Source organism: Propithecus coquereli, unplaced genomic scaffold (genome assembly GCF_000956105.1).
Source record: "Propithecus coquereli isolate 6110/MARCELLA unplaced genomic scaffold, Pcoq_1.0 Scaffold20, whole genome shotgun sequence".
Lineage (NCBI taxonomy): Eukaryota > Metazoa > Chordata > Mammalia > Primates > Indriidae > Propithecus > Propithecus coquereli.
In genome coordinates, this window is record NW_012144967.1 from 12,630,069 (window position 1) to 12,649,698 (window position 19,630).

The 19,630-nt window shown below is 36.5% G+C and overlaps 1 protein-coding gene across 1 annotated transcript in view; it reads left to right on the forward strand.

Annotated features, from left to right (window-relative positions):
* TICRR (TOPBP1-interacting checkpoint and replication regulator) overlaps positions 1-19,630 on the forward strand; it is a 49,089-nt gene that overhangs the window by 25,451 nt on the left and 4,008 nt on the right. Inside the window, exons 9-19 of the mRNA XM_012643682.1 lie at positions 380-480; positions 1,115-1,208; positions 1,303-1,382; positions 1,537-1,776; positions 2,622-2,718; positions 6,411-6,468; positions 8,395-8,541; positions 16,248-16,338; positions 17,548-17,606; positions 18,427-18,561; positions 19,147-19,304. Coding sequence (XP_012499136.1) covers positions 380-480; positions 1,115-1,208; positions 1,303-1,382; positions 1,537-1,776; positions 2,622-2,718; positions 6,411-6,468; positions 8,395-8,541; positions 16,248-16,338; positions 17,548-17,606; positions 18,427-18,561; positions 19,147-19,304 — 1,260 coding nt within the window. The remainder of the gene's footprint in view (positions 1-379; positions 481-1,114; positions 1,209-1,302; positions 1,383-1,536; positions 1,777-2,621; positions 2,719-6,410; positions 6,469-8,394; positions 8,542-16,247; positions 16,339-17,547; positions 17,607-18,426; positions 18,562-19,146; positions 19,305-19,630) is intronic.

Genomic DNA, 19,630 nt, shown 5'->3' on the forward strand with positions numbered 1-19,630 from the left:
GAGTATGATAGTTAGAGGTGTAATATGAAGAAAAACAGTAAGTAAAAGTTAGGAATGAATAAATTAATTCAAAATCTTTAACTAAGAAAACTCATAAAATAATAACAAAATAGTCACTGAAAAAATAACATACAATCATAATAGGACTTTGGCCACGTCTGTTTGCTCTCAAATATTAATATATATATATTTTTTTACCATATTCTTTTTAAAGATTTAAAGGAGTATTCATTTCACTATTTTTTATTCAAATGGAAAGAAGAGGAAAATTTGTAAGGGAATATACTTCCCTTCTTAGGGTATTAGTCAACTGTGAAAGAAATTAGAAATAATGATGAGTAGCTTAATATTCTTCTATATAATAATTTTGTATTTTCAGGTGAACTGCCTGAATCAAGTAAAAAGTAACCTCTTAAAAAATAGCAAAAGTCTTCGACAGAATCTAGGGAAAAAACTGGATAAGGAAGACAAAGTAAGAGAGTAAGTAACTACTTTTTTTTTTAACCGTTAACTCCAAAACAAAACTGTGAGATTTGCTCGCATCCATTTAAAATAGATTGCCAGTTGCTTAAAGCTGCTTTTGTAACAGATTTTTATGATGTCCTAATATGCAGTTTGAGCCACCTATTTCTCTAATAACCACATCAGTACTTAGAGAAGGCACTGGCTCTTCCCTTTTTTGATTGTTCTTTCTTTTTTTTTTTTTTTTCTTTTCTTTCCATTCTTTTTTTTGGAGACAGGGTCTCGCTCTGTCACCCAGGCTAGAGTTAGCATACAGTGGTGTCATCATTGCTCAGTGCAATCTCGAACCCCTGGGCTCAAGCGATCCTCCTGCCTCAGCCTCCTGAGTCGCTGGGCCTACTATAGGCACATGCCGCCACGCCTGGCTAATTTTTCTATTTTTCTGTTGAGACTGGGTTGCTCAGGCTGGTTTCAGCTCCTGGCCTCAAGGAATCCTCCCGCTGCAGCCTCCTAGAGTGCTAGGGTTACAGGCATGAGCCACCACACCCGGCCTGATTGTTGTTTCTTATCTAAACAGATCTATGCTTAAGGAAGGAGCTTTCTGTTAAGTGGCATTCAAAGTAGATATGACCAAATATTTTTCTCTCTCAAGGTGCCAGCTTCAGGTGTTTCTTCGTTTGGAGATGTGCCTGCAGTGCCCTTCAATACTTGAAAGTACAGATGATATGGAGCAAATAGTGGAGGAGGCAAGTGAATAACTTAGTGCCATTGGGAATGTGCCGTAGACGCTTTCAGCTTCCCTGTAGAGAGCACATGATAATTTTTTAAAATCTCTTTCAGGTGACACATTTGCTGCGCACGGTGTGTTTAACTGAGGACTCAGCCTACCTAGCAAAGTTTCTGGAGGAAATTTTGAGATTGTGAGTTAACTTTAAAATTGTTTTATCAAGAATTACATATGGTATTGTCTCAGAATTGTGGAATTGTAAGGCTATTTTTCAAGCTGGTGAGGGAGGCAATAGAGCAGGTGAAATGGTAACTCTCCATTCCATATTTAACCAATCTCTTCCACAGGTATATTGACTCTATCCCAAAGACACTTGGAAATCTTTACAACAGCCTAGGGTTTATGATTCCTCAGAAGCTGGCTGGTGTCCTTCCTACAGATTTTTTCAGTGATGACTCCATGACACAAGAGAACAAATCACCACTTCTTTCTGTGCCTTTTGTGGCAAGTGCTCATAGATCAGTGTCAGGCAGCACTGAATCCGACCAACTGGAGGAGCTTCGTACCAGATCGGCCAAAAAGAGAAGGTAGGAGCTTGAGGAATCAAAGGAATTACTTCCACTGTTACAGTTCTGACAAAGGGTGTTTTTAAACCATAGTCCAGTTGTGTCTTTGTCCATATAATTTATTGAATTAATAGTCGCCCTTAATGCCTAAATCACAGAAGCCAACGTTGGAGTTCCTAACAAGGAGCATCTGACACTCTATATTATCTAGGGAATATACAGTCATGTGTTGCTTAATAATGGGGGTGCGTTCTGAGAAATGTGTCATTGGCAATTTTGCCATTGCGTGAACATCATAGAGTGTACTTACACAAACCTAGATGATATATATATATGTTTATATATGTATTTTTTCGTATGGAAAACCAAATGTCCCAGCATCATTACTGAATAGCAGTCATTTCCCCTACTTGATCTACAATGCCAATATCAATTGCTATATATCAGATTTCTGAATATGCTCCATTATAATCTTATGGGACTACCATCATATATGGGGTCTGTTACTAAGGGAAATGCCAGTTGCATGTGACTGTTTATTGTGTAGTTCACAAAGCCTTTCTTTGCTGTCCACATGAGGTCTCCAGGAACTGGGAGCCTGCTGTGAAATAAGCCTAGGATGTCAGCTTACTTTTTAAATTTCCTTTGATGCTTTTCATTGTTCATAATTAGTTGAATTTATAGGAATCACTTTAGGAAATTCTGGGGTTGCCTTGTTTTGTTATAAATCCAGGCCAACCCCAAGATAACTGGCTTTTCTTGAAATAAGATTTAATTTTAGACTGTAGTTCCACTCAAATTTAATTACATATAACTTCCATCTAGACTCTAGAGTGTCTTAACTGTTTTTTTTCCATTTTTAAAAGGAAAAATGCATTAATAAGACATAAAAGCATTGCTGAGGTTTCACAGAATCTTCGACAAATTGAAATTCCCAAAGTGTCCAAGAGAGCTACAAAAAAAGTAAGTAAGCTCCAGTAGATAAGAAATGACACTAACAGAGTTGATTGTTCCAGCTTGAGCTGACACAATAAATAAGAATGATAGACAGTGTCTCTACTTTTAGAAAAGGGATTTCAGAGGATACAGAAATAATACTAAGTGTTCTTATGAATGTGTATAAAACTGTAATCTAAGAAAGAAATATGAATTTGTTAAGAGATTAACCATTTTACCCAGGAGTATGATAGTTAGAGGTGTAATATGAAGAAAAACAGTAAGTAAAAGTTAGGAATGAATAAATTAATTCAAAATCTTTAACTAAGAAAACTCATAAAATAATAACAAAATAGTCACTGAAAAAATAACATACAATCATAATAGGACTTTGGTTGCATACCAGAAGTACTTTTCAGTAAGTTATGTTTTACTTCAATAACAAGTTTAAAAACAAAAAAAGAAGATGACTGTCATGAAGCCAGTAGTCCCACCTTATCCGCAGGAGATGCATTCCAAGACCCCTAACTGGATGCCTGAGACTGTAGATAGTATTGAATGAACCCTATATATACTGTTTTTTCCTGTACATATTAATAAATACCTATGATAAAGTTTAATTTATAAATTAGGCACAGTAAGAGACTAACAATAACTAATAATAAAAAAATAATTGTGGCCATATACTGTAATAAAAGTTATGTGGGTGTGGTTTCTCTCTCTCAAAATAGTAATGTCTTATACTGTATTCACCCATTTTCAGCCTGTGGTTGACTGCAGGAAAGTGAAACCTCAGATAAGGAGGGACTATTGTTAGTGATTAGTGTTAGTGTTAGTGTTAGTAGATAGAAGGACTTGAGGTTTTTATTGGTTGCACTAAAAAGAACTCTAGCTGGAATCTATTTACTCGGAATTAATGTCTTGCTAAGGAAAGAAGGGAGACTAAAAATACAATGAAACTTTTAAGCTGCATGAACTATCTGAGAAGAGTTAAAATTCTATGAGAACTAGCTTTAGAAACATTAATTATTACCATGGTGGTTTGTTCTTTGTTTCTAGATATTTACAGCTGTCCTTTGGAGCTGGGGGTGGGATTTCTTTTAGAGATTTAATTGGTGTTAACTCTGAATCCAATCCAGTCAAAATATAAAAACAGTCAGTGGTGTTCACTTTCTTACTATACCTTACCTGTGAATAAAATGCAAATCTTATGTATTTCACAATCCTGATTGAAGAGTGTAAAATCCAAAAGTGGATGGCCAAGAGTTATCAGAACTTTATTCTCACTAGATTTTACAATGATTTGCAGATCTTTCTAGGATTCTTTGAAACTTTTGTTTTAGATTGGCCAAGAATGTTTGCTTGTTTAATACCAGATTTACTCATACACTGCTGGTGGGACTGCAAATTAGTGCAACCTCTGTGGAAAAGAATTTGGAGATACCTGAAAGAGCTAAAAATAGAAATACCATTCGATCCAGCAATAGCACTATTAGGCATCTACCCAAAAGATCACAAAACATTCTATGATAAAGACATCTGCACCCAAATGTTTATGGCAGCACAATTCACTATTGCAAGGATGTGGAAACAACCCAAGTGCCCGTCAATCCATGAGTGGATTATTGAAATTTGGTATATGTATACAATGGAATATTACTCAATCATAAGAAACCACAGTGATCTAGAACCTCTTATACTTTCCTGGATTAAACTTAAGCCCATTATCCAAAGTGAGGCTACCACAAGATTGGAAGAATGGGCTCCACTTGTACTTGCCATCAAATTGGTACTAACTGATCAACACTAGTGTGATCACATGGCAGTAATACTCTCCAGGGATTAGGGGGATGGAGGGGTAAACCCGCAACTAAAGGACACAGGGAGCATTGTAGAGGGGAAGGGCATGCCTCTAACCCTCGCTTGGGTGAGGCAAAGACATAAGGTGTAACCATAATGTTTGTACCCTCATAATACCTTGAAATTAAAAAAAAAAAAAACAAAAAACCAGATTTACTGAGATCAGGATTTGATTTTGGTTGATAAAGAATGTTTTCTTATTTCAAAGCCAGTACCAAAGATAAGTGACAGTTGTTTAACTGAAATACCAGATGTTAAGTTTTAATAGAATAAATCTGAGTCCTTTGAAGGATCAATATAGTTAACTCAAAAACAATGAACTTGTAGTGTAAGTGTAGACACATAATATTAATTATGTATGTATTAATTACATTAATACATATTGATTTCTTTGCATATCTTAACTCCAAAAGAGCACAGTGATTATTAAAAAAGGGTTTGATCCTGCCCTAGTACCTCCTGGACATAGTCTCCTACTTTTTCTTTGAGTTATGTGGATTAACAAGGGTTGACAAACTTTCTGTAAAGGGCCGGATAGTAAATGTTGTAGCCTTTTCAGGCCACGTAGTCTCTGTAACATCTACTTAATTATCCTATTGTAGTGGGAAGGCAGCCAGAGATGATATGTAAACAAATGGGCATGGCAGTGTTTCAATAAAATTTTATTTTCAAAAACAAGAAGTGGCCCAGATTTGGTCTGCATGCTGTAGTTTGCTGACCTCTGGATTAGGAAATTGGATGTACAACATATTTTTACATTTTAATTTAACTCTTTAAAAGAGTTATTACCAACCAATATAAATGACCAAGAATAACCACGTTTCATGTCTTACCAGGAAGACCTTGGTTGTCTCACTGAGATCATTTAAGTTTCTGCACATGCAGTAGTTCGTGCTTCAATTATTACAATGGCATGATTTAAAAAAACCCAAATCTTTAAAAATCATTCCCTTGTTTAGATGCAACTAAGGTTTAGAATCTTGAATCCTCTAATGTAATAGCAAGTAAATAGCAGTTTGATACAGATATGTTCCTGAGAGTAGCCACTCTCTAATCAATTTATATGGCTTTTCCCTTATTTTTTAGATATAAAAGATACATGATCATCATTAAAAAGATGAAACATATAAAGTAAAAAATTAGAGTGTCCCTTCTCCATCCATTCTTCAGAAGTAATCACCAATGACAATTTGTTGTGTATATATCCAGGCCCTTTTCTGTATATACCAGTAACAAACACCGAAGCTTTATACATATCTGTTATGTACACACATATGCATAAACATTTAAAAAGATTTAACTTACGGTACTTATTATTCTGCTTTTTGCTTTTTTTTTTTTTTTTCCTTTTCTTTTTCCCTGTCACACAGATCTCTTTTCTATGCTAGTTAGTACAGGTTGAGTATCTTTTATCCAAAATCCTTGGGACAAGAAGTATTTTAGATTTCAGATTTTTTTTGGATTTCGGAATATTTACAGTACGTATGCTTACTGGTTTAGCATCCCAAATCTGGAAATCCGAAATACTCCAATGAGCATTTCCTTTGAGTGTCACGTCAGTGCTCAAAAAGTTTTGGATTTTGGAGGTTTCAGGATTAGGGATGCTCAACCTGTATATATAGGTCTTCCTTATTCTTTTAATGTCTACATTGGATGGGTGTATACTTTATTTAATTGTTTTATTTTTGGGGGGCATTTATGGTGTTTCTATTGTCACAATGCAGCTGGGAGTATCTTTGGAATATATCTATTTTTGTGCATTCTAAAGTGAACTTGCAAGGGTCAAAGGGCTCATATGAAATTTTTATTTTAATGAATGCCTATTTCAATTTTCTTTTTGGACTTTTTTCATCTTTCAGGAGAACTCTCACCCTGCTTTTCAGCAGCCTCCACTCCCAGTGAAAGATACAGTACAAGGTATACTTGTTTTCTCAGTATATGCATTTATCCACTAGAATGACCAATTATTTTGATTGTATGCATTTAAACAGCTAAATACAGTTTTAAATTGTGGTTTTATGACATTGTGGGTTCATAATGTATGTCCTAGTACCATACATACCCCAGGGGAATAAGATGGTTACATGGTCTCAAAATATTTTACTCTACAAAATAACTGGCCTTAAATATTTCAAAAAACACCATTTTATGAAAGGACAAAGAAAGAAAAGAGGCAATAGAACTGTTTTATATGAAAGGAGTTTGAGCATGACAGCTAAATGCACTTCATGATCCCCACTTGGATCTTAAATTTAGGGGGAAACAAGCTAGAAAAGATATTATTGAAACAATTAGAGCGATGTGAAGAAGGAATTTATGCTAGATAATACTGTATCAATGTTAAAAATATTTTGAGTGTAATAATGGCATTGGGGTTATGTAGGAAAATGTCCTTGTTCTTGGGAGATATGTGCTGACCTATAGGGAACAATTGTATGTTTGCAACTTATTCTCCAGTGTTTAGGGAGGGAAATTGTATATATGTAGAGAGAGAGATGGAGAAAAAAACTGTTGACAGTTGGTGAATTTTAGCAATGAGTATATGTTTATTTTATTCTTTGAAAGTTTCTGTAGATATTAAACTTTTCAAAACATTGGGAAAAATAGAAAATAACAAATTAAATTTGATTTTAAGGTCATAAATCAGTTTCATAGACAGCTTAAGTCAGGTAACAGTAACTCTTATAATGAAGATAGAGTAATAATTTTTGATGTTCTTAATGTACATGTCATTGATGGATAAACACAAGGCCTGCTCCTAGTTTATGGATCCTGGATTATTTGGTTTTTATTTAAATGTTTGTTCTTGGAAGAATTCACCCTTGGTGATTTTTTTTTAATCACCTCCACTAAGCGATCTTACTTAAGATTAAGGTGTTATCTTACTAGCTTTGTCAAGTATTTCTCAACTTTTCAGCTATTTTTTATAACTTTGAGTCTAAACTCTCATGCTTTGGAGTCAAAAAGAAAATTTAAAATAATACAGCAGATTAGTAAAATAGTGAGAAAAAGAATGAAATCTGTGGAATTGAACAGTTTCTACTCAAAGCTGAGCTGAATACAAAGCAACAAAAAGGTCTAAGATGAGAAAAATAATCAAAAATAAAAAGCAACTGTGACCTATATTAGCCATCTTTTTACTTACAGTGAGTAAAGCTTCTAATTTAATAAGTGATGTGGGCTTTCCTTGTGTTCCTAGAAGTTGTTTTTAAATTGAATTTGTAATGGAATACTATGGACAACTGTATACCAACAGATTAGATAACCTAGATGAAATGGACAAATTCCTAGGAAGACCCAAACTACAGAAAACAGACTCAAGAAGAAATAGAAAATCTGAATAGATCTATAAAAAGTGAAAAGACTGAATTAGTTATCAAAAAACTACCCACAAAGCAATGCCCAGGACTAGATGGCTTCACTGCTTAAGTCTACCTAATATTTAAAAAAGAATTAACACCTTAGCATTTATTATGGTCAACTGAATTTTTACCAGGGCGCCATGACAATTCAATGGGGAATAAGTGGTCTTGAACAAATGGTGCTGAGACAACATGCACAAGAATGATATTGGACCCCTACCTCATGTAAAAAATATACCAAATTTTTTGAATCTGTAAGAATACCTTTAATACATCATAGGAATGTACTATTTAAGGAAATCTTATTAGTAAATGTAAATATAGTAGTCCGTCTATAGAGTAGTTTCCTTAAGCAGCTTCTCTGTTTTGGATATCTTTCTTTTTCTTGGATTTATTGGTAATAATATTTGGCTTTTTCTTTTTTTAATTTCTTTTTCTTTTTATCTTTTCTTTCTTTTTTTAATTTTGGTGATGCTTTCAGAAGTGACTAAAGTTCGAAGAAATCTCTTCAACCAGGAAATGCTTTCTCCTTCAGAGAGATCACTAAAGCGGGGGTTGCCTAGAAGCCATTCTGTGTCAGCTGTGGAAGGTCTAGAATATAAACTTGACAATTTCAAGAAGACTAAAGGTATTACATTTCATGGTAACCAACAAAAAGGGGGTTCTTTCTGTAAGTTTGGTAGTAACATACTCTCTTTCATTCCTGATTTATTAGTTTGAGTCTTACTGCTTTTTTTCTTGATCAATTGAGCTAAAAGTTTGTCAATTTTGTTGATCTTTTCAAAGTACTTACTTTTGGTATCATTGACTTTTCTCTATTGTTTTTATAATCTCTATTTCATTATTTCCTTACCGCTACTTGCTTTGGATTTAGTTTGCTCTTTTGCAGTTTTTTAAGATGAAGTTTAGATTATTGATTTGAGATCTTTTTTTTTTTCTTTTGAGATACAGTCTCTCTCTGTCCCCCAGGGTACAGTGCAGTGGCATCATCATAGCTCACTGCAACTTCAAACTCCTGGCCTCAAGCAATCCTCCTGCCTCAACCTCCTGAGTAGCTGGGACTACAGGTGCACACCACCACACCTGGCCAATTTTTTCTATATTTAGTAGAGACGCGGTCTTGCTCTTGCTCAGCCTGGTCTGGAACTCTTGACTTCAAGCAATCCTCCTGCCTCAGCCTCCCAGAGTGCTAGGGTTACAGGTGTGAGCCACTGCACCCAGCCAAGATTTTCTTTTTTTAATACAGGGATTTACAACCACAAAGCACTGCTTTATCTGTATCTTGTAAATTTTGTATGATATGTTTTCATTTTCATCATCTCAAAATACTCTCCTAATTTCCCTTGTGGTTTCTTCTTTGACTCACTGGTATTTAGCAGCACATTAGTTTCCATGTATTTGTGTTTCCCAGATTCACTTGTTATTGATTCTAGTTTCATTCTATTGTGACTGGAGAACATACTTTGTATGATTTCAATCCTAAATTTGAAACTTGGTTTATAGTCTAACATTTGGCTTATCCTGGAGAATATTCCATGTGTGCTTGAGAAGATTGTGTATTTTGCTCTTGTTGGATGAAGTGTTCTGTAGATGTATGTGTTAGGTCTAGTTGGTTTATGCTGTTGTTCAAGTCTGTTTCCTTGTTTATGGGGAGTTAGCTACACTCTCAGCAAAAAATCGGGTCCCTTAGGCAGGGGTCATCGCAAAGGGTAAGGAAATAATAGAAAATAGAAAATAATAAAATATAGAAATAAAAGAATACACAGAGACGAAGATACAGTTTTATAGATATAGATTTATAAAGGGGGGCTCAGGAGACCCCACAGTATTTCCGTGAACTGTGAGGCCACGAGTGAAGTTTCACATCAGTATTTCTAGGTACAAGAGATTGGTTGCCAGGGGTAACAGGTTTACATAATAACAGGTAGTTCATTTTAGGTTAAAAGTCTTTCAAAAGGCTTCTATAGATCCCTTAATTAACTCTATCTACATGAACAAATGGTTACAAAATCTTTCAAAGACAAACTTCTAAGATAAATCTATCACTTAACAGAAGGGTTAAACAGAGACATAGTGGCTCCATATTTCTTTATCTAGTTATTGTGAATGGAGACAGGTAGTCAGGAGTCAAGCAGGAATTGTCCCTTGGGCTAATTGCTTTTAGCTGCAAATGTCTGTCTCTTGGGCTGGCACGCTTTGATCAGCTCTCATCCCGTGGCTCCATGCAAACCTGCTTTGTCGTTCAAAGCAGGCGAAAACCACAGGTTTGAGACTGCAGGGTCACCTTGGAAAGCAGCTGTCACTGACCTTTGAGATGCCCTCCCGAGGTGAGGCAGCTTTTGATATGCAAACTAACATGTTCACATATTCCTTCAGGGCAAAGCCCTGCAAAACTCCTGAAATCAATTCTGTCTCTAATATAGCAATATTAATTTATGGAGCAATACTTGTTGGACTTCTGTTTAATTGTTCTATCCATTATTGAAAGTGGAATATTAAAGTCTCCAACTATTATTGTTGAATTATCCATTTCTCCCTTCAGTTGTCAGTTTTCGCTTCATATATTTTGGGACTCTTGTTTGGTGTGTATATGTTTATAATTGTTACATCTCCTTGATCAAATGAACTTTTTATCAATGTGTAATGTACTTTGTCTCTTGTAACCTTCTATGGCTTTGATGATAATATAGCCACCCCACCTCTTTTGCATAGAACATCTTTTGCTGTCCTTTTACTTTCAAGCTGTGTCTTTTTATCTATTCTGCCAATCTCTGCTTTTTTTTTTTTTTGAGACAGAGTCTCCCTCTGTTGCCCAGGCTAGAGTGCCGTGGTGTCATCATAGCTCACAACAACCTCAAACTCCTGGGCTCAAGTGATCCTACTGCCTCAGCCTCCCAAGTAGCTGGGACTACAGGCGTGTGCCACCATGCCCACCTAATTTTTTGTATACATATATTTTTAGTTGTCCAGATAAATTTCTTTCTATTTTTAGTAAAGACGGGGTCTTGCTCTTGCTCAGGCTGGTCTCGAACTCCTGACCTTGAGCGATCCACCTGCCATGGCATCCCAGAGTGTTAGGATTACAGGCGTGAGCCACCACGCCTGGCCAATCTCTGCTTTTTAATTACAGTGTTTAATCCACTTATATTTAATGTGATTACTGATAAGGAATGACTTCTGCCATTCCTATTTGTTTTTTATGTATTTTATGCCTTTTTGTTTCTTAATTCCTTTGTTACTGCCTTTTTTGGTATTTAGCTAATTTTTTTGTAGTGTTCTTTTGTGATTCCCTTCTTTCTTTTTCGTGTATTTTTTAGTTATTTGCTCATTGGTTACCTTAGACATCACAATTAATATGTTAAAACTTAAGACAACCTAGTTTGAATAAAACTAACTTAGTTTCAATAGTAAAACACACTGCTCATATATATTTCTGTCTCCCCCTTTATATTGTTATTGTTATAGATTACATCTTTATATGTTGTGTGCCCATTAATACAGATTTATAATTATTGTTTTATGCATTTGCCTTTTAAATCATACAGGGAAAAAAGAGGAGTTGCAAACCAAAAGTATCATAATACTGGCTTTTATATTTACCTGTGTAAATATACAGAGGTATATTACCTTTACCAGTGTTTTTTATTTCTTCTTATGGCTTCAAGTTATTGTCTAATGCCCTTTCATTTTAGCTTGCAGCACTGCCTCAGCTTTTCTTTCTTTTGAACACTTCAACTATGACAAGACGTTAGCGTTTCTTGTAGGGCAAGTCTACTGGTAATGAACTCCTTCAGCTTTTGTTTACCTGGAAATATCTTAATTTCTACTTTAATCTTGAAGGACATAGAATTCATGGTTGACAACCTTTTTTCTTTCAGGACTTTAAATATGTCATCCAGTGCCTTCTGGCCTCTAAGGTTTCTGATGAGAAGTCAACTGTTAAACTTATTAAATTGCTTCTCTATTGATGGTTTCAAGATTCTCTTTGTCTTTGGGTTTTGATAATTTGACTGTAATGTGTCTTAGTGTGGATCTCTTTGAGTTTTTTCTGCTTGGAGTTCATTGAACTTCTTTCTTGGATGTGTAGGTTCCTGTCTTTCATCAGATTTAGGAAGTTTTCGACCACTATTGCTTCAAAAATATTTTCTGCCACTTTTTCTGCCTCTTCTCCTTCCAGGGTTCCCACGATGCTTATGTTAGTACAATTGATGGTGTCCCACAGGTCTCTCGGGCTTTGTTCATCTTTTAGTTCACTGATCGTTTCTCCTGCACATTCAAATCTGTGGTTGAACTTCTCTAATGAATTTTTCATTTCAGCTATTGTACTTTTCAGCTCCAGAATTTTCGTTTGGTTCTTTTTTAGAATTTCTATTGCTTTATTGATATTCTCATTTTGTCCATACATTATTTTCCTGATTTCCTTTAGTTCTTTGTCCATGGTTTCATTAAGCATATTTAGAAAAGTTGATATAACATCTTTGACTAGTAATTCCAGTATCTGGGCTGCCTTGGGGATAGTTTCTGCCAAATTCTTTTATCCTATAAATGGGCCATATTTTCTGGTTTTTTGTAAGCTTTGTAATTTTTTTGTTGAGAACTAGTTATGAAGGATATGATATGTGTTAACTGTGGAAATCAGATTCTCCTAACCCTCAGGGATTGCTGATCTTTTCTTATTGAGTGCTGCAGCTGTTCATTTGTGCCTTTTCCAAACTATTTTTATAAAGTACATATATTGTGTATAGTCACTGAAGTTCTATCTGTTATCTCTGTGGTCAGCCCATGATCTGACAAAATTTTTCCAAAATGTCTGGCTCCAAAAGGAGGGGGAAAAAGGTATTTCTCTCTCTTTAAAACGTTCTAATAGATGCTATGCGGGAAAGCTGCTGCAGCCTGAGAGGGCTGGTCCCACAGGGATCTGCCAGCTTGACCAAAGCATGCCACCCCAAATCTTTATATCCCCACTGTTTGCCCTGGCACCAGCAGCTGCTCCAGGAATACGGGCTGCTGTCCCCATGGCTGCAGCAGGGCTGAAGAAAGGAGGATGGTAGCTGGTTGATGTACATTATTCCCTTACTGAAGATCAGCCCCTCCCTTCATCACACACTTCCCAGGTTGTTATGTATCCAGTTTCCAGGTTCCAAAATAGTTTGATTCTGATCTTTTTTCTAGTTTACTAGTTACTTTGGTGGAGGGACCAACCCCTAGAGCTTACCTCACCACCATTTTGCATGCCATTCCTCCCTCTGGGGATTGCAATTAATATCTTAATTTATAACAACTAGTTTAAATTAATTCCAATTTCACATCAGTAGTTTATAAAAACTTTGCTTGTATATAGTTGTATTTCCTATCCTTTCTTTGTACTACATTGTCATGTAAATTATATCTCTATATGTTGTATGCCCATCAACACAGATTTATTTATCTTTTAAATCACAGGAAAAAAGTTAAAAACAAAAAATACTTTTATCTGTCTTACTAATGTAGTTACCTTTACCAGTGCTCTTTAATTCTTCATGCGAATTCGGGTTCTAATGTGCTTTCCTTTCAGCTTGAAGGACTCCCTTTAGAATTTTACATGTAGGATCAATCTGCTAGCAACAAATTGTGTTGTTTTGTTTTCATCTGGGAGTGTGCCAATTTCTCCTTCATTTTTGAATGATAGTTTCTTGGGGGGTATAGTATTCATGGTTGACAGTCTTTTTTTCTTCTCAGCACTTCGAATATGTCATTGCACTGCTATTGGTCCTTTATTTCTGATGAGAAATCAGCTGTTAATCTTATCAAGGCTCCTTTGTTCATGATGAATTGCTGCACTCTGGCTTTTTTTTTTTTTTTTTAACCGGTCTTAACTGGAATCTGGCTTCTTTTGTTTGTTCTTTTGTTTTGATACAGGGTCTTGCTCTGTTGCCCTGGCTAGAGTGCAGTGGCCCAATCATAGCTCACTGCAACCTCAAACTCCTGGACTCAAACAGTCCTGCCTTAGCCTCCCAAATAGCTGGGATTACAGGTGTGTGCCACCACGCCCAGATAATCTTTAAAATTTTTTGTAGAGACAGGTTCTCACTATATTACTCAGGCTAGTCTTGAACTCTTGGACTCAAGCAATTGTCCTACGTCAGCCTCTCAAAGTGCTGGGATTACAGGCATGAGCCACTGTACGTGGCTGAATCTGGCTTCTTTTAAGATCCTCTCTTTTTCGTTTTTGACGGTTTGATTATGATTTGTCCATGTTTGGATCTCTTTGTATCCTACTTGGGTTTATCGAGTTTCTTGGATATGTAATGCCTGTCATCAAGCTTACAGCATTTTTGGCCAATGTTTCTCTCAATACTCGTTCTGCCCCTTTCTCTATCCTTTCCTTATAGGACTCCCCGAATGTGCATGTTGTTATGCTTGATGGTGCCACTGTTTGTTTTTCTTTATTCTTTTTCCTTTCTGTCTCAGACTGAATAGTCTCAATTAACTTGTCTTCAAATTGCTGCTATTGATCCCCCTAATGAATTCTTCATTTTAGTTATTATACTTTTCAACTCTGGAATTTCTATTTGCTGCTTTTTTATGATAGTCTCTATTTGGCAAGTCATCAGTCTCACACTTTCCTTTAGTTCTTTAGATATAGGTTTTTTTAGTTCTTTGGAATATTTAAAATAGCTGATTTAAAGTCTTGTTCTAATAAATTCAATATCTGGACTTCCTCAGGGACAGAGTATTGACTGATTTTTTATTTTTTCCTGAGTATGGGCCATACTTTTTTGTTTCTTTGCATGTCTCATAATTTTGACTACAACCAGATGTTTTAAATAATATAATGAGGCAACTCTAACAATCAGACTCACCCTACCTACCCACCCCACACCAAGGTTTATTGCTATTGTTGATGGCTTTGTTTAATAACTTTTCTGAACTAATTCTTTAAATTCTGTATTCTTTGTCATGCGTGGCCACTAAAGCCTCTGCTTGGTTGTCTTACGGGACAGAAATTTCCTTAAATGCCTAGAACGTGTAAGTTTCACAGCCTCTGCAGAGGGGTGCTGTGTACATGTTGAGTCATGCCTTCAGCACTCAGCCAGGCCGTTTACAACTCCACTTTGCTTTCTGCTTTCCCAGAGCCTTAAGGTTAGCTAGAGGTGATAGCTTAGGGACCTCTCAGGTCTGTCCTGGGCACACACGCAGCTCTATACATGCGGGTGGACTTTTAGGTACACAGGAATGTGTCTGAGGTTTGCAAAGTCCCCCATGGGCATCCCATTCCCTAGTTTTCCATGTTAAACTTTTTGTCAGCTTGTTTTTAAAAGTGACTTATTTTACACAGAATTCTGTCAGCTTGTTGTTTGTATCGTATGTTATTACCACCGCGGGTAGCTGTGATATTTAACAACTGTTAGTGATTGTTTTTAGTAAATGCTCCCTAGGAAAAGGTGGTTTGCACTGAGTTCTGAGTCAGGTGAAATTGAGACGAGCCTTGTGAATAGGATTTTCCAAGGAACTACCAAGACAGGTCGAATGACGACAGTCACCTAAGATTGCGGCTTTGGAGGAGCTCCCATCCCCTTCCGCCCCATCCAGAGGCTGCTGGTTTTCACTGTGATTGTGGGCTCTTGGTCTTTAAGGCTGCCCCAGGGCCAGGGAGAGGGGCTAGAGACTAGGGCAAGTTATTAAACCTCCACAAAGCTCACTGTACTTACTGAGATTCAGCCATTTTCCTTGAATAAATACTCCCTAGATTGTCACAAACCTTTAGTCAATCTCCAGAGTTCCGAGAAATGTGATCTGGGGCTGTTTTTGCCAGGGCTCTCATTCATTTTATGGAGGTTTGTTTGGAGGCCCTCATTTACCATGCCTGCTGCCACTCCTCTGTCTAGTCGTTTCTAACGCACTTTAAATCAGTCCTTCCATGAGTAGCCCGGCTTTCTACTCTGCAGAGAAATTTTGTGCCAGCTAGATTTATCTTAACAATTAACACTTATGTGGTATATCAGTATTTTCACATATTTTATTTCATTTAATCATAAGTACTAGAACCACCAACTAGGTGGATGGATGTGTTAGTCCTACCAAGTAAGCACTTTTTATTTTTGCAGGATTACTTATTAGATAAATAATTCTATATTTACATTGGCTTGTGTCATTATTTACTCTTTAACGGTGCTGATAATCTGTTCTATCATGTTAAGTTGAGTCCTTTGAGCACAGAACTTAGCCCAAAGACCATAAAGATCCAGTCCAGCTAGGTGACAAGCCATATAGACATCAAACAGCTCCCTTTGTCTTACTGCTGCTTGGTAAGGTTAAGTGAAATTTATAATTGAGGCTGTTTTTACATTTTAGGTTATCACAAACTGCTGACTAAGAATGTGGCTGAGACTCCAGTCCATAAGCAAATCTCCAGAAGGCTACTTCATAGACAAATCAAGGGCAGGTGAGTGACATCCTGGTCCAGGCTTCTTCACACACCCACACCACCTTCATGACAACCTTGTAGGCCACTGCTTGCCTTCTCTTAACCTATATGACTTAAATCTTAACTGTATTGCTTATACCCAAAGACTGTTCTATAAACTATGAGGGCAGGAGAACCATACAGAGTGTACTCGTCTGGTTTCTTTCACCCAGCGTAGTTGTTTTAAGATTTATCCATGTTGTTGCATGCAATAGTTCATTTATTGCTCAGTAGTATTCCATTGAATGGATGGATATTCCATAATTTTTAAATCCATTCATCTGTTGACATGGGGAAGGCTGGAAGTCTAGGATCCCAACTCGGCCTTTGCTCGTGGAGGTGTGGGTAGGGCTGCAGTTTTTTCCGTGGTGCTTGGCTGCAGTAGGGTAGTTACTGTCTGAAAGTTTTTTGTCTTGCTTGGCTGCTGCTTTCCTGCTTCTTCGGGTTGAGAGAGCTCATTCCTCGGGCATTTTTTATCTGCTCCTGTTGGTGTATCCAGGTAGTCAGCTTCTCCTACACCCACTCTGGGGTATATGCAGCAAAAAGAAAACCCAGGGAACTCTCTACCCTGTCTATTGTGAGGGCCCCGAGGTCCCACGCCAGATATCTTCTTCTCTCCACCTATCAGAGTCACCTTCTGTTTATTTTATATATAATGCCAAGGGGTTTTTGGCTGTATTTCAAGGGGAATAGGGAGAAGTGTGCCACTTCATCTTGTCAAGAATCCGTCTTGACATTATTTATGTACAAATTTTACACACTTGTGAAAGTTTATAGGATAAGATGCAAGAAGTGAAATTAGTGGGTCAAAGGATATATATTTTTTTTAACTGATTTTTTTAATAAAGCCCTTGACAAATTGGCAGAAATTAAGGCTCTTAAACAGAAATTTGAATGTTGCTACTCTTTACTGTGGCAGTCTGCTACTTAGGTATAATTTTTTAATGCATTAGTGGAATTTAAAATATTAATCTATTTTTAAATAAATTTTGATGTAAAATTGCTTTAAAAAAATAATCATTCTAACCACCTCACGCTCGACAATAATCGTATGAGAGTGCTGACCAATATTTGTATTATCAAACCCTGTGATCTTTGTTACTTTGTTAGATGAGAAGCTGTCTCTCTCTTTAATGTGTATTGATTACTAGTGATATTGAATAATCTTTGTGCTTGTTGTTCCTCAAGATCCTCTGATCCTGGTGTTGATATTGACGTTGTTGAAGAGTCCCCTGAAAAGGGAGATGGTGAGTGTTACCTTTTTTTTTTTAATGCATTCTACCTAGCTTCTGTGAAAACCTTTCTGCACTTGTATTGTCACTCTGCATATCTTAAGATATTTTACAGAAATTGTGATGGCTCTGGATCCACAATATAGCTCAGTAAGTATTTAAAAGTGACTGTTCTTTTACACAGAATTTAGCGAGAATTTCTGGAGAAGAAATAATTTTACACAATAGATTTCCAGTTCAGAGTAGGGCTAAACTACTGTGTTGTACAGTGCCTTATTTTAAAAATATATATGACAAAGGAGGAGTTTTTAAAAACTAACTTCTTTTGTAATTGTTCAAGTAATTCATGTTCATTGTGGAAAAATCAGAAAATATAGAGAACTCAAAATTTTAAAAATCATTTGATAATTCCTCAATTCAGGAATACTCTGTTAACATTTTAACATACATTCTTACTGCTATTATTTCTATACAAATGTGTGTAATATATATTATACATATATATACATATGAGACCTAACCTGCATTTTTTTTTCCCACAAAAGTCACACACATACGTTTTTTCACCCTACATTATGCTTAAAGGTGGCAGTTTATGAGGCTTCTGAAGGTGACAGTCTTTTGTGTCAGTGTTTTTTTTAATATGTTTGTTGGGACCAGGTATCAAACCCCTCTTAGCTTTTTAAGAGATACTGCAGAACCTCTTAAAGCCAATGGTTTGTTGAATTTCCATCTTTTATGTGGTATTGTATAAATTTCGCCCATTTCTGACAACACAGGAAAATATCAAGCTTATAGTTCTCCCTAGTTACTTACTGTGGTTCTGGTTTTACAGAAATAAGTTTGAGACGAAGTCCTCGAATCAAGCAGTTGTCACTTAGCAGGACAAATTCTGGTTCCTTCTATTCTTTGTCTCAGCCAAAGTCTCGAAGTGTGCAAAGAGTCCACTCATTCCAGCAAGACAAGTCAGGTAACGACGCGGGCCCATCTGCCTTCACTAGTCTGTGCTTTGGGGAAAAGAAGCATGAAATCTGACGTTTTCTTTCTTGACATTGGAAAGTAGAATAGGCATGTGTAGTTGAGGTTCAGGGCAATAACTAGGTGAATCCATATCCTTTGTAATAAGTCATCCCTTGGATTCATACAATTGGTTGTCCACACTATTGGTATTCATTCAAAAAGAAATTACCCATAATTTCCGTGATACAGCCAAATCCTGAGGTATGTTAAGTATCCCAGGTGGAAGGTGATATCAGTTTTTATGTTATGCATTCTTTTATCCATGATTAGCATGGTTAATAGATAAGTGTTTTTATATTTATAAATTATTTCAATTGCCTACATTTTCTAACATAGGAGCTGGGGTTAATATGCAGTCTTATTAAAATTCAGGAAGGCAGCAATCATTGCATTGCTGGCATAATTAGGTGGGATTTTCTCCCCAGTTGCTCTCAAAAATAATTATCTTCTTTCTTGCACAGACTGGCTGTTTTAATAGAATTGGGAGGGCAGGAGTTGAGAAAGAATTAAATATTGTTGCTATTTTGACTTGTAGACCAAAGAGAAAATTCTCCAGTTCAAAGTATTCAGTCTCCCAAGAGACTTCTTTTTGGGGCAGTGTCTGAGAGGATCAGCGCCTCAGAGAAGGGTTCAGCCCTAATTAAAAGGCCTTCAAGAAACACGTTGGGTTTGGAGATACCTACCGCTTACCAGGTACAAAGTTTCTGTAATGTTTAAAATTGTATACTCTCATGGAACACTAGAGACATGGCCAAGGAACCCATAGTGTCCATTAGGGAAGAGAAAGCAGGTGATCTACAGGTAATAACAGAGATTTGGGGTGGTTGGGTTGAGCCACGTGAATGATTACTGGGCACGTGGAAACTTAAAGCAGCAGGTTTGGCTGAAGCCACAGTGGGGGGGAGGAGATAGAGATGGTCTCATCTACTCTCTTGGCTTCAGCTGTCACTTATATCATACACTACACACACACACACACACACACACACACATGTAAAATACACTATATATATATTTTT